This window comes from Anguilla anguilla, chromosome 9 (genome assembly GCF_013347855.1).
Source record: "Anguilla anguilla isolate fAngAng1 chromosome 9, fAngAng1.pri, whole genome shotgun sequence".
NCBI classification, from domain to species: Eukaryota; Metazoa; Chordata; class Actinopteri; order Anguilliformes; family Anguillidae; genus Anguilla; species Anguilla anguilla.
In genome coordinates, this window is record NC_049209.1 from 28,575,836 (window position 1) to 28,590,986 (window position 15,151).

The 15,151-nt window shown below is 43.0% G+C and overlaps 1 protein-coding gene across 1 annotated transcript; it reads left to right on the plus strand.

Moving 5' to 3' along the window:
- The first annotated feature begins 3,155 nt into the window (after positions 1-3,155).
- LOC118235174 (REST corepressor 2-like) lies at positions 3,156-13,524 on the plus strand. Its single transcript, XM_035432251.1, has 13 exons — positions 3,156-3,733; positions 5,486-5,612; positions 6,250-6,306; positions 6,811-6,891; positions 7,032-7,084; positions 8,218-8,379; positions 8,948-9,072; positions 9,338-9,404; positions 9,799-10,038; positions 11,074-11,151; positions 11,395-11,452; positions 11,579-11,826; positions 12,227-13,524. The coding sequence occupies exons 2-13, from the start codon at positions 5,492-5,494 to the stop codon at positions 12,599-12,601; spliced, it is 1,665 nt and encodes a 554-aa protein (XP_035288142.1). The 5' UTR covers positions 3,156-3,733; positions 5,486-5,491; the 3' UTR covers positions 12,602-13,524.
- The last annotated feature ends 1,627 nt before the right edge of the window (positions 13,525-15,151 follow it).

Below are 15,151 nucleotides of genomic sequence, written 5' to 3' on the forward strand. Positions count from 1 at the left end.
AAGAGCATATCTGAACATATTATTATTATTATTATGATTATTATTATTATTATCTGCAGATTAAATATTCAGTGAAGCAGCTTTCTTATGTTTACTTCACTGTGAATGATCAGTCATTTCCTCCAGGTGGTGCCACATCTTTTTGCATTTGGTTCGTTTGAACCTATTTTTTACAGTCTCTGGTTTGAACCGAGGCCATGAACAGTATAACGGATAATAAGAATGTAACCGGTTGTGTTCCTTCAATTTGAGCAATGAATGGGTTGTGCCAAATTCACACTGATTGAGTAATAGTTGCTTGACATTTTTGGATTTTGAATACTGAAGGCTGTAGTTTCTGCTACATTTCACAGAGAAATTGAATTAACTCCCACGTTGAAATTTCTGCTCTCTGATGCCTACCAATGGCCAAGATGGATTCTGCATGTAGAATATGGGAGACCAGCTGGCCAACTGATTTTTTTAGCTGACTGTCCGTATGTGTGTTTGTGTCTATCTATCTATCTATCTATCTATCTATCTATCTATCTATTTGTCTGTCGGTTGGTCTGTCTGTCTGTATATGTTTCTATATTCATCTATATATTTAATTCAATTGATGAGGTTGTCAATTTTGGAATAGTAGCAATAGTATTCAGAAATGATTACTGTCATCTAAGTATTTAACAAAAGGTCAGCAATATCATTGATGCGCTGACAAAGTTCTGAGTGAAGAATATTTTATATGTATAGATAATTCTGATACCAGTGGGACCATTAGAAACTGTAGTGGTTATTGGTGGCTGTCACCCAAAGACGGTGAGATCAGAAAGTCCATCCAGGGTCATGGGGTTGTGGAGCCTATCCCAGCGTGCATTAGGTGAGAGGCAGGAATACACCCTGGACAGGTTGCCAATATATCACAGGGCACACACACCATTCCCTCACCATTCACTCACACACTTATACCTATGGGCAGTTTAGGGTCTACAATTGACCTACATATATGTCTTTGAAAGGCCCAAGCTGGGATTTGAGCCTAGGACCTTCTTGCTGTGAGATGCATACCCACTGCACCACTGTGCTACCCCTAGATCTGAAATTACTGATGCTTATTTATACATTTATATTTATATACACGTGCGCGCACACACACAAATATATATATATACTTTCTGTATTGTTCAGTAAAACCCACCATATCATCCAATCAGAAATAATACCCATGGTGAGATCCTATTTGTATGTGCAAAAGATATATATATATATATATATGTATATATGACCAAGCCTAACAAATGACCAGTTTGTCAGACTTGATCAGCCTCACAGCCAGCACCCATGCATGGACATTTCCTATGAACTAATTTTTTAGAAGAGGGAAGCAGTGAATAGCTATTGTAAATGCATATTTCTTTCTCAACTAATCATCAAAATCATAAACATGATATCAGTCACCAAATATCATTACTGAATGGAAATATTTAGCGTATAATCATAAAAATCATAATAAATCAATAATACACATTAGAAAATCAATTTAAAATAAATCTAGAGAACGGTAAAAAAAAAAAAAAAAAACATCCATAGGGCCTGAATTTGTTTGTAAATCACACAGAAAACATCAATACACTAGGATCATCATGTGTATATGTGAAAGCTGTATACTTCAGTACCTATGTATCTGTGCAGTAGTTGTGTGTCCTTTTTTTAAACAATATTCACTCACCAACTTTCAAATACCACCCATCCCCCCCCCCCCCCCCCCCCCCCCCCCCAACCACACCTCTGTCTCAGGGACAGATGGCCCCCAGCAGCCCCGCCCCACACTCTTTGTCTGCAGGTCATATGTCTTACAACGAAGTGGCGACATGTGGAAGGAGGGCAGGGAGTTCTCATAAGGATAAGGAGCAGCTAGCTGCATTCCCAAAGCCATGACTGTAAACTTTCAGATGCCTGAAGACTCCACTGTGTATAATGTACAAGGTAGATCTGTTGATGGAAACATAACAGAGAGAAACAAGAATAGAGCTTGTAAAAATATTGCCTTTTTCTTCAGTTGCATACACACACACACACACACACACACACACACAGTCACATACATGCACACACCAACACACACAGATACATACAATCTTCTGGTAAATAATTATTCACCAGTATGAAATGATTTATTGCTTTCCTGAAGAGATTAGTAGAGGGTTGACGCTTGATTCAATAATATATAGCCCAGGCATGAGAGAAGAAGGGGCAGGGTGATCACAGCTAAAACAGCACATACAGAGGGGGTTAGAGGAGAAGAGGGAGAGAGGAGACAAGGGCAGGAAGGGGTGATGGATGTTAGAGGACAAGGAAATGCAAGAGAGCAGGGGAGAAAGAGAGCATGAGAGACAGAGATAATGGAGGAGGGAGGGAACGGGATTTTGTAGCAAGGGAACCATGATAATTTAAAAATGAAGTAGCCAATGAGAACATTATATGGTAAATGTGACACCAGAAAAGGTTGAAAAAGTGACTGGTTGAAGCTTCACAGAGGTGGAAATATATGTCTGTGTATACGCATTTGAGATTTTACAGTCCTGACAGCAGTATTCTTGTGAGTGTGGACGGTGGACATGTCCCCAGTCTAGATAAACTAACCCTACTATGCGCTGTTATAGAAATCCACTTTAATGGAAATACATGTAACTTGTGTTAAAGGATTAATTTCATACACATTATTTATAGTTAGGCCTATTCATTTTTCCATAATGTGAGAAATAAGAATACAAACAGAATGCTGTTTTCAACATTTGAAATTGAAATCGATTTACAGACCAACATCTAACCTATTACCTATTCTTAAATTCAGTAGATAATATTTCAGTGCTAATTACCGTCTGTTTTGCAAATTGAGTGTGCTATTGAAGATCTTTCACGATTACAGTTGTCCCCTCGTTTGCTCTCTACTCGCATAGTCACATCAGGATCAGGGCAGGTCGACCGACCTCATCACACGGCTCGTCAGCTGCCTTATCCTTTCGCGTTTGCGGAGGGAAGTAGCTCCGACCGCCGGGCCGGTTAATTTGAAAAGGGTCTGACTGGTTAACTTAATTGGATTACAATATTTAAAGGCATTGAAAAAATGTACCTTCCCGTTTCGTTTAAAAGTACGAGGTGCAAAATCGCTATATGAACTCGCATAATTATTATTACTCAAATGTAATGTAATAGATAATTTGCTGTTACCATGCAATATATTCACAGTAAATAGAACGATAGATAAAAGTTGCTCAAAGCCAGAATCCGTAAACGTAGATAGTGCATAATGTCTGGCAAATCTATTGTGCAATTGAAGAGAACTACTTTTTGGCAACGAAGTTGAGCAGGCGGCAAGCTCACAATAAACGGTTTGAAAGCGAGTGCTGAGGCTCCCGGCACAGTCATCCCTTTACGCACGCTTTATGCTAGAGATTTCATTGTGCGGGTATAAGAGTAGTGTGAAAGGTAGTTGAAATGAAACTGTTGTGCATTTAAGTGTGCATGCCTTTTCTGCGCTACGGGGACATGTTTTGACTACCGACAGAGCCAAGTTTTATATCGGACAAGAATAACTAGATGGGAATATGTTGTTTTAAATAGGCTAGGTGAAGCTAGCCTAGCTAGCGTGGCCAACGCGAATAGGAACAGAAGAACTTAAAGCTTAAAAACAAAGGATTCAAACTTATCACAACAGGCTGCCATCCGGAGACTGGAGGGAGGATAGAAAAAGGTGACTTTTTTCATCGTTTGGTTTTGGCACGCCTGCACAGACCCACGTTGGATTGTTGGTCCCCGTGAATTTGTTCTCTTAAAAAAACAATGGCAGGGAGTACGATGGAAAGAGGAATGGTAAACGAAAAAGACAAAAGAATGATCAAAAGGATAGACTTGGAAAATATTTCATTGGAAAAACTGCTCTTCTAAAAAAAGATATTATAATATGGCTAAACCGATGGACAAGTGCTCAGTAGACAAGAGAATGAATTTTATGTTCAGTTTCCTTACATAATGTGTAGAACCCATGGAAACTTTAGGGGGAAACATCCACCAAAACATTACTGGCTGGCAAGTCGTCGGCTTAATCGTATTTGGCCAGCTACATAAGTTGCTCATATCCTTACTTGGGACATGTTTAACATTATTTCAGCATATAAAATTATTTAGAACCGAGTTATAATTTCCATTAAATATATTCTCCACAACAAGACACAAAAGTAGGCAGTAGTGTCTGTTTGCTTGCTACAGTAGTTATGGTCTTAGTCAAAATGGAATAGTCTACACTTGAATTATGCAGCAGATAAAATTGAGACCAAATTTCCCTAAATTTTAAAAACGTGTTAGTCTTCCACGAGATACTGTGTGTTTGCGTTTAATGACGCAGTCATCATTGGTTAGTTCATTCCTTCAACTTCGCTTTCTCCTAACTCCTTTGTTAAGTCGTGGAACTCAGAAGTTGAGACGTTTCCCTTTGGATGTGCTGAAATAAGTATTGACACCATTCCTAATTCAATTGCTGTTATTTTAAGAAAAGCAATATAGTTACCATATTCAACCCTAACTTGGGATTCACTTCTGGAAAGAATAAACACAGAAGGCTACGTTGTGCAGCTGTTCAACAACGGATATCTAACAAAGGATAGCGGTAGCTTGCTAGTTCTGTAATCATTCATCAAAATGAATATTAAACCAGTCCATGTGTTTTTCTAAACAGCCTACTAATCAATTTCTGTCAACTTACAAAAAAATCTGAATATATCGTAAAATAGCTTGCTGTGGGCGAGGGCTAAAATAAAATAAAAGTAAAATTTAAGTATGATGCGTATCTTTTTATGTGTGGGGTTAACTTTGGGAAGACGTCAGAGGTCAGGTCACGTACTAACCGAGTTCCCTCAAATCAAAACTAAGTTCAAAACGAGGAGTTGCAAATATAATTCAAACGCCTGAAAAGACAAACCGTCTAGTAAGTGGTCTTTGAACAAGAAATAATATCCAGAAGTTTTGATGTATTGTGTTACAGTATTTTCTTGAAATAGCTTCTGTGTTTCTCTGTTGCCCCAAGGTTTATAGATCCTTCAAGGGTGCACTTTATATGATGTGCTTAATTTAAATTACAATTTTTACAGTGTAATTGGTGACATTTATTATGACCACTAGGAGGAATGAAAATGTTATTGGACAAAGAGAAAGTAAAGGGTGAAAAATTTGCTTTCTGTAAAATTTTCACTGGGGTTAGTTTTTTCTCCAGGTGTTTTCTCCAATAGCCCATGAATGAATGTCAGTTGATGTGCTTACTGCTTAAGGAGGTTACTTTTGTAGTGTAAGCCTTGCCATATGTGTGTATTGGACTCTTCTGTAGGTATTGCCTGCCATAAGTCACTGGGTGAGAATAGGCTATTTTTTTATATGTACGAGTGTGTTGTCAAGGTGCCAAGTCTTTTGGAACAGGTGTGTGTGTGTGTTAACCCAGGTGACTGTGTTGTAGGGAACCATGCCGTCAGTAATGGAACGTTCCGGTTCTGGCGTGCTGTCCCGCAGCAGAGCCAAAACTGTCACCAACGGCAGTAGCCAGCATTCAGAGGAGGAGAGCAGCGATGAGGAACATGCACACGGTACAACGTCATGTTTACACCAGTATTTCCCAGACTCAGTCCTGATGACCAACTGTGCTTGCTTGTGTTTGTTCCATCCGTAATTGAGACCTATCAATGGTAACAAGCTGTATATTCTTCTTAATTGGACATTTATTGAAGGGTGATTATCCCTCTGCTTTATGCCAGGTTATCCACACTACACTAAACTACAGTGTTTCTATACTACACACAATGCTGCCTTCCCATCTACCACAGGGAGTTTTTCTTTGCCACTGTTGCCTTAGGCTTGCTCCTGTGGGGGTTTAGGCCAGGGTTGTCTGTAAAGCGTATTGTGACAACTGCTGTAAAATATGCTATACAAATAAAATTTGATTGACTGATTGATTGATTGATTAATCTGCTGGAGTATAGTGCTTTTTTTATTTTTATACTATACTGCCATTCTACATGGCTACTAAAGACTGCCTTCAACTTGTTAACGTTTTTCATAATTTTTTAATTGGGGAGCCTCACCAGAGTGGTTACATAACATATGTAATCTGTCAACCCCTCTAACATATAGCTTTTCTGTTCATTTCCATCTTCCACTCTGGTTCCACTTTTGTTGGTATTATGGGATGTTTTTTCAGCCTCCTTTTTTCTTTTCTTTCCACAGACAGTATGATTCGAGTTGGGGGAGACTACCAAGCCCAGATACCTGAATATAAACCTGGTATGGAAGCAGGAGAGCGGAGAAGGGAAGGGAGGAGGAATGGAGGGGAGGGTGGTAGGAAATGAACAGATGGACGGATAATGGAGTGGTGGAAAGACTAGGGGATCAGAGGGGTAGGAATAGAGCGGGAGAATGGGGAGGAACTGCATTTGAATGGGGAGGAACTGCAGAAGGGAATAGCGGGGAAGGTAAGGGCATATCTAACAATCTTGCATCACAGGTCTGTCGTTCCTGTAAAAAAAAAATTAATTACATAGAAATTCCGTGGTACCTTTGTCTGCAGGACACCTACAGACCCACATGCACGTGAGTGGGTGTGTGTGTGTGTGTGTGTGTGTGTGTGTGAGAGAGAGAGAGACAGACAGACAGACAGACAGGGAGATGGGGGAGAAAGAGTGGGGGGAGGGAGGGTGATGGAAAGAGAGACTCACACTGCAGATGTGGAAGATCTGTGAGTGCATGCCTCTGTGCGGAGTCTGAACTGGTGTCTCTGGGTATTTTCAGACAGCCCAGCTCGATATGCTGAGAAGGATCACAGAGGCATGCTGGTCTGGTCGCCCAACCAGCTGGTGACCGATGCAGAATGTAAGAAATGCTCCTCTTCTCCTTTCTAAATGGAGATTCCTTTGACATCATTACTGATGATCAGTGATACATTGCTGCTCACCGATTTGATCAGTGTGGGACATGTGGATGATGGTGTTATCACCCCTTGTTTCTTCCAGTGGATGAATACATTCTGATGGCAAAAGAGAAACATGGATACAATATGGAACAGGTACACTTATTTACTGTCTGAAACACCAGTATTATATTAGTAGTATGCAAATCTGAAATTATGTTCATTATAAAATAATGCCTCTCAACCTCTTGCCATATGAAATAATTACCATATAATGTGTGCGTTAATCAACTCTAACAGTGAATTATTCACAATTTACTTTCTGAAGAAAATAATAAATTCTCCTTGGAACGTAATGACATGTTATGTTATAGGTGATATGCTGTATACATTGCTGAGAAATAATGATCTGATTTCCAGAAATGACATATATTTTCAATATATTGCAATATATTGAATTTCTGTAGGTATAGTCTTTGTTGTGAAGATTGACAACCGCCACACTGTCGTGTGCTGTGACATGTCTGTACTGCGAGAGGAATCGCTCATTAAAATCACACAGTGCCCTTCGCAACAGGCCATAGCTTTAGTTGACGTGTAAAGCTTTCTACCAATTACATACAGTGTTCTTTAGTGCTGTTTCTCAGTATGGATTACAGAAGGAACTCTGCAGCCTTCCTTATGTAGAGATGGACTATCGTATGGCATTTACCCCTTTTTCTCATTTTCCCATTAACCTTTCTTGCATTGCTACATACACAGTGGCTTGCTTTTCTCACTTAAGGGAAGTGAAAAGAACTCATGAGACAGGCTATGAGTTGTCATGGTTCCTGTAAATTGTTACAGCCTTGAAATCTTTTTCAACTTTCTTTTTACAAATCAATTTGGCACCCAGTGGCACAGATCCAATTAGCTGCAGCCACAGTCGCATTCACGCACAAACCCCGCTGCTGATTCGGGACAGTGTAGAGATCCACAGTTCTCCTCTGAAAGCCATGGTGTCACCAGCCGGTTGCTTTAACATTCAGTCCTGCGTGGGTCGCAAGATAACGATGACACGTAGACTCCTAACCAAGTGAACCCTCGCCTACCCTGGGTGATGCAATCACCCAGTTGCGGGTCTCCCTATGGAGCTACTAGCCGCAGTGAACGCAGGCACGGCCTGGATTCAATCCAAGACCACGGGGCTCACCCTCGCAACTCAGCGCGGTGCCTTAACCGAGTGAGCCACCCAGCAGCCATCTGTGACACCTTAACCGCAACTCCCTGTCACCCTCCACCCCTTGCAGGCTCTCGGCATGCTCCTTTGGCATAAGCATGACGTGGAGAAGTCTCTGGCCGACCTGGCCAACTTCACGCCCTCACCCGAGGAGTGGACAGTGGAGGACAAGGTGCTGTTTGAGCAGGCCTTTAGCTTCCATGGCAAGAGCTTCCACCGCATACAGCAGATGGTAATTCAAACTGTCATTTACACTCAGTGGTGTGAGTTTCCTGATTTTTAAAAAATATTCTTGATTAATTAGGAAATGCTGATCTCAGACCCTAAGTGTTTCAGCAGGGGACTTCGGTATGCCATAAGCACAAACATTAAGAGTGGCTGATAGCATGAGAGAATGTGCAGTGGCCCCCAGAGACATTTAGAATTTCCTGATTTTCATGATTACTTGTAATTGGAAGTGACTTCATCTCCCATCATGCATTGAATTGAATTGGATATCTGCCCATACTGTACTTTGTATCTGTTGACAGCATCAGTAGAAAACTCATTCCATGAACCAGAATATAGTGACCATGTTCATATAGCACAAAAACCTTGTGCAAACGTAAATGATGCATGTAAATTTATCTATGGTGCTAATATTAATCCCAACATTTGAATGTAGCACTGTTTGTCCCCTTTACTGGTGCTATTGTTACAGGTGTTACTTAAAAAGGAAAGAGGTTTGTAAAGTTTGTGTGATGGACTACAGCTAGCCAGATAATAAATTGTTATCTGTAAGTGAATTTCATGTTTCCTAGTTGCCTGATAAGCTGATCTCCAGTCTGGTGAAGTACTACTACTCCTGGAAAAAAACTAGAATGCGCACCAGCGTCATGGACCGACAGGCCCGACGATTGCTGAACAAGAGGGAGAAGGACGACAGGTTAGAGAGGGAGGAACGTGTGTGTGAGTGTGTATGCGCCTGTGTATGCGAGTGCGTGTGTATGAGTGTCTCAGTGTGTATGAGCGACTGTGTAGGGGTGTGTGTATATATGTGTGTGCCTGTGTGACTGTTTGAGAGAGAGAGAGAGTGTGTGTGAGTGTCTGAGTTTTTATCACCCCTGAGAGTAGAAATATATAAGGAAAGCTGTATTATGCTGAGCTCCTGAGCTGGAGAGGTTACCCTTCCCTGTTCTTTTCCCTCTCAGCAATGAGGACGCAGAGGAAGGGGATGGAGGCAGCGACAGCGACTTTGAGATAGAAGCTAAGAAAGAGGTGAACTTTTCATACTCTGAACCAACACTGCTGTATCATGGACTCAGTCATTGTGTACTGAACCACAGTCAATGCCCCACTCTCCCTTACCCTTCCTCCTCCATCTTGTCAGTCCTTTCAGGGATGCATCATGTCTAACCATTTGGAAATTATTCAATATTTATGAAGTCAGACTTAATCCTTGCATTACTGAGCAGTGTTTCCTGGCAATTACTTCATTTGTGGCAAATGTGTACCCACACTTACTGAGTGTGTGTGTTCAGTCATGCTTCCATTTCCACAACTATTATGGACTGAACTATACAGAAACACAATGTTTTGTTGGACATATTGTTTGTAACTATTATTATTCAACATTCATGTTCTCACTCTCCCCTCTCTGTCCCTCTCTCAGACTCAGAAACAGACTGTAAGCGCAAGAGGAGGAGAGAAGGCCAGTTCTGGGAGGCCGGGCCCAGTCCGGAAGGAAAGCCTTGGGTCGCAGTACAGACATCACCCTCTCCGAGCTCGACGGCGCCCCCCAAAGGGCATGCACCTCATCCAGGAGGACCTCACCTCGCTTTCTGCCAGCCCGGACACAGGGGCAGTGTCTCTGAAACAGCTGGATACACAGCTGGTGTCGCTTAAGAGACAGGTGTGCACACTCTCTCTCTGTGCATCCCCACATCTTCCCAGCCTACCAGAAATGCTTCAAGAACATCGAGGAACATTCCAGCTGTATCATCATTAGGCTGTGAGACAGTGTTATAATAATGATGATCCAATGGAAACATTGTCCAGCGTTTTTGGAATGTTAGGGAACGTTACAGTCTAAACCTAGAGCTTGTCCCAGCTAACACAAAATGTTTGTAATACTGGGGAACATTGCAGTCCAGCGCCATCTCTGCTGGTTGATGTGAAATGGTGGAAAAGCATTACAAAAGTACATAGAAGTGTTTATCCTACCATTTTTAATATTCTGTCAGGACCACTGTCATCAAAGTAAGATCTTTATTAACAATAAAGGCAATACAGTTATGTTTGGCGGTATGGCTCTGTCCTGGGAGCTCTCCCACCAACCACGCAGCCCGCGTGGATAAGGCCGGGAGGCCAGCAGCCAAACCCCCCTCGAGGGGTAAACACAGAACAGATCCAGCAGCAATGCAAATTTTTTTTAACACACAGGGATGGAGCAATACAAATTCTTAACACACAGAGATGAAGCTGGGGTGGTGGAGGGGATTTACAAAGCAACGTGCAGCAAGCTTGCAGGCAGGACGAGCAGCCGAATGAGTAGAGGGAGGCTGTTTAAATAGACCGCCCTGTTAAGTGAATGTACTGTGATAGGTGAACATCACTCAGCTGAGCATCAGCTGATTCGGCCAGAGCAGCTTGACTCTCGTGGCCTGCCAGAACTAACGCGATGCTCCATTTGTGGGAACGTTCTGGCATCCGAACATCATAAGCTGGGTTGGGGTTGGTCTCTGCATGGATGGACACCGCACTTCCTGGACTGTGCCATAGCATCCAGAGCAGGAGCTGAATCTCCTGTTTGAAACCTGAGTTTCTTGTGGATGGACTTTAAGTTGGAATGACCCGATCAATCAATCATGAGTTAGTTTCCATGGTGATTTCACAAATCCAAATTCAGAGCTGTTACACGAGTGGCCTTCTGTCTCTTGGGTTGCAGGTTCAGAGCATCAAGCAGACGAACAGCAGTCTGAAGCGTGACCTGGAGGGAGGGATAGAAACCCTGCGCCCCACTGAGGTACAGCACATTGATGCAGCAGAGACACTGATTTAGTCAGACAGCACAGATACAGCACTGACACCAGTCTTTCAGCTGATATAACACTAAGACATAACTGCAGTGAGACTGCACACTGAGTCACTGACACACTGAAACCAGACTCACTGACTGGAAACACTGATATAACACTGACACTGAATTATAGACAATGGACTGATCCTCCTGCCCTCACTCTCCATCTTCTCATTATCTCTCTCTCAGCCTGCTCCCAAGATCAACTCCCGCTGGACTACTGAGGAGCAGCTTCTGGCTGTACAGGGTAAGATGCCTACAACTGTCATTTAACAGAAATGTAGAAGATCCAAACGCGGTGATTTAACAACATTTAACTCCGCCTCCCTTCTCTCTCAACCCCACCCACTTTGTCCATCCCTCCTCCCCCTAGCCATCAGGCGCTACGGTAAAGATCTGGCGGCCATTGCCGAGGTGATCGGCAACAAAACCATCCCGCAAGTGAGCTCGTTCTTTGTCAGCTACCGGCGGCGCTTCAACCTGGACGAAGTGCTGCAGGAGTGGCAGGCGGAACAGGAAGTGCTCCAAGGGCATGCTGGGAACCCTGAGGACATCAAGGATCTGGCCGGGGCCAGAGGAAGAGGGGTGCCAGGGGGAAACGGCAGCGCAGAAGATGAAGAGGTGAGGATGGAGGGAGGAGGGAAGGGGTGGTGTAAGATGAGGTAGAGGAGGGAGTGCTGGAACAGATGTTGTAAAAAGGAAAATGTCACAGCTTGTGTGTGAAGTTTCAGTTTGCAATGTGGCTCCATTGTAACTGAAGCTTGTGGTTTTTTATGCTGTAATGTCACATCAATTAAGTCAAGAATTCTAGCGGTAATAATAATTCACAGTAATTTAAAACCATAACTACAAAACTGAACTCCCTCCAGGACTGGAGTTTTGAGGGACGCATTTTATACTGTAGATACAGAAAGGTGTTTGGCATGGATGGATTCATTCATCGCAGGAGCTAAAATTGTGTAAAAAATAATTCCTGTCCTGTTTGTAACCACCTTCTTATCCCCGTTTTTCATTCCTTCAGGAGCAGATGATAGTAGAGACTGAGGCCACATCTCCTCCCACTGCTAGTAACGTCAGTAACTTCGGTGCAAACCAGGGGCCCCCTTCCCTGTCCCAGCCCCCACCTCTGCTCCGCCCCACTCCTCCTCTGGCCCCTCCTAGCCTGCACCGACAGCCCCCGCCCCTGCAAACTCGCCCAATCCAGACCCGCACCCCTCACAATCACCCACCCCCACCGCTGATCCGCCCCGCAGTCGCGTCCTCCCGCCACCAGGGGCTCCGAAACTCACTCGGCTCCAATTCCACTTCCGGCTCCTCGTCGCTGTCCTCCTCTTCCTCAGGTCAGCTGCCACCTTCCCTAGTGGGACTGAAAGTGGAACAACCCCATTCTCACTAAGGATCTTCGGCAACCAAGGGCTGTAGATGGCGTGCACACACACACACACACACAGATTTTGCAGATGTGAGAGAATAGTAGGGTGTGAGAGAGGGAAGTCTCAGAGACAGAATACTACTGATGCCATTTTCTCCTCCCACTAGTAAGTGGAGGACTGTGCAGCCCTGGTCCTGGAGAGCTGTAGGGTCTGCTGATCTTTGTTTTTACCGTAAAATCAGCAACAGATTCAGACTGATGCTGATGTGAGTTTAACTGCATAATTGGTTGCACAATGGATCAAGTGCCAAGTAACAGCATAAATGAGCAGACCCTGCGGCTCTCCACAGCCAAAGTTGCAGATCCCCTGTCATAGTCACTGAGCCACTGACTCTTCTGAACAGAACGTACGTATGGGCAGGAAACTGAAATAACCAAGTTAACTTAACCCATCCAGGTCTTTCTCCTGGCACAGCCACACACGCTGCCTCATGATACACCAACCACGGTGAAGCATTCACCTCAACGACTGGCCAAGCATTTAGCTTTCAGGACAACACATTACTGAAAATTCAAAATGCGACCTTCGGTGAACCCTCTCCCACAGTCTTCACTGTTTGCATACAAGCAGCTGCTGTATGCAGGGAAGTGTTTGGATTGGACTACCTTGACAGCATAGCTCCTTGATGTGTTCAGCCCCCTGCTGGTCTCCATGGCAACACTGGGACTGTTCCAGTTGTGGGAATGCAGGTAGGCAAGCAGAGTTATGTGGAGAGACGGTGTGCTCGTCTTTTTAGACGGCAATCTGTCTGACCCAAAGTTGGGGGGAAAAGGTAACCCATTTAGTCAAGCACAGAGGAGCCATTGATTTAGCAGGTTACTGAGGAAAACACAGAATAGCTGCTTTTTTTTACTTGTAGTTTAGAGTAGGATTAAGCACTAAAACAGTAAAATACTTGACAGTTTTTGACATGTTTAAACATGCAGGCACTGAAAACTGCAAAAGCAAACACTGGCACTAGGAAAAAAAATAGAACAAGAAATTCCCCTCCCCTGTGAATGTTTGCATTTGTTCTTTTTATGTATTTCTTTGGAATGTTTTGGAATTTAATAAAAATTGATGTGATTTTTTTAAAAATTCAATGGTTCCGTTTTTTTTTTTTAAGCGTGTGTATAGATTACAGTATTTTGTGTGCTTATGGACAGTAGGAGTGCTGATCTGGAATCAGGTTTCTTCTGTCCATATCCATCATAGGCTAAAAGGCCAAACGGATCTTGGATGAGCGCTTCTACTCAGTGCTTTATGAAAACAGGCCCGCTGCTTTTAGACCCAGAGCTGAACCCCTGCTGTACAGTTGACGCTAGACCGGAGTTACTTCATTTTGTATCCTTCATTTTGTTTTCTGACTAAACACAACCAGCTTTGTCATTGATGTCATTTCTTTTATTTTATAATGGGTGAGTGTATCTTCTCACAAATAATGGAAAAAAATTAATTTTGAGTTTGACCCCTGGCAATGCACCAACATTAACATGTAAATTACAATGAGAAATTGAGCCCAGTAGAAATTCCCAGCAGCTTCGTAACAATCATCTGAAAGCATCTGCAAGATTAAAGATGTGCACAGGTGGCTAACTTGTACTAGGGTCAACACCACACACCTTGCTCCATAGCAATCTCTTGGTTACTCTTTAAGTTTAAAATTTACAATGTTTTTTATTCACATTTTTACACTTTTAAACATCCCTAAAGATGTTCAAAGTATTTTTAAGGGTGAAGTAATTTGGCTCAGACTGGTGCACGGGAGAGAGTCGAATCATGCATCCATAGTGTGTACCCTGAAGGAAATGCAACTTGAATGTACAGCAAAGATGACTGCAGCTCAGCTCTCACAGGCATGGTGGGAAACGGGGGTGCTGACAGCCTTACTCTCTCTACAGTCCACTCCATCCAATCACACAGTCACCGCGGGCCAGCCTTCCGTCCAGGAGTGCATTTCAAGAGACCGCACAGACTGGAACAGCGCAGCTTCAATAGGTCTCTGCCGTTACCGAATCAATTTAATAGCCGCGCAGTTCGTAAACAAGCGCGCGAAGAAGGAGTCCACGGCCTGGTGTTTTAGCGCTTTGCCAGAAAAACGACGAGCTCCAACCGTCTCCACCTCAAGGACAAGAGCTGCACCTTCTCATTGATAAAAAGGAGCACACAGCAGAAAAATGCACAAAGCACACCGTAAATACAAGCATGCTAGCAGACGTAAAGTGGGAAGTGTACAGTCTGGTAACCAGCTAATTGTTCTGGTCACAGGAACACATTTTTAGGCTGATCCTAATACCATGCGACCAAAGCACGAAGATGTTTGGCAAACTTTGGGCACCCCCAAACTTTACAATTCAACAAATCACTGCCAGTTTAACAAACAGTAAGTAGGAATACAAATAAAATTTAATGTGGTGTGCATGTCTTCAGGTAATGTTAAAAGTTTCCACATACACATAAATCAGACTAATTTTAAACTCCAGAAACTTGACATTGATGATGGGTATCCTATCAGCAACCTCTAATTACAGATG

What these genes read in the sequence shown, in the direction of transcription:
- LOC118235174 (XM_035432251.1), top strand. Translation starts at nt 5,492, where the DNA reads ATGCCGTCAGTAATGGAACGTTCCGGTTCTGGCGTGCTGTCCCGCAGC. An exon ending in CGATGAGGAACATGCACACG is followed by an intron (nt 5,613 to 6,249) that starts GTACAACGTCAT and finishes TTCTTTCCACAG; the next exon opens with ACAGTATGATTCGAGTTGGG. An exon ending in AAACCCTGCGCCCCACTGAG is followed by an intron (nt 11,152 to 11,394) that starts GTACAGCACATT and finishes TCTCTCTCTCAG; the next exon opens with CCTGCTCCCAAGATCAACTC.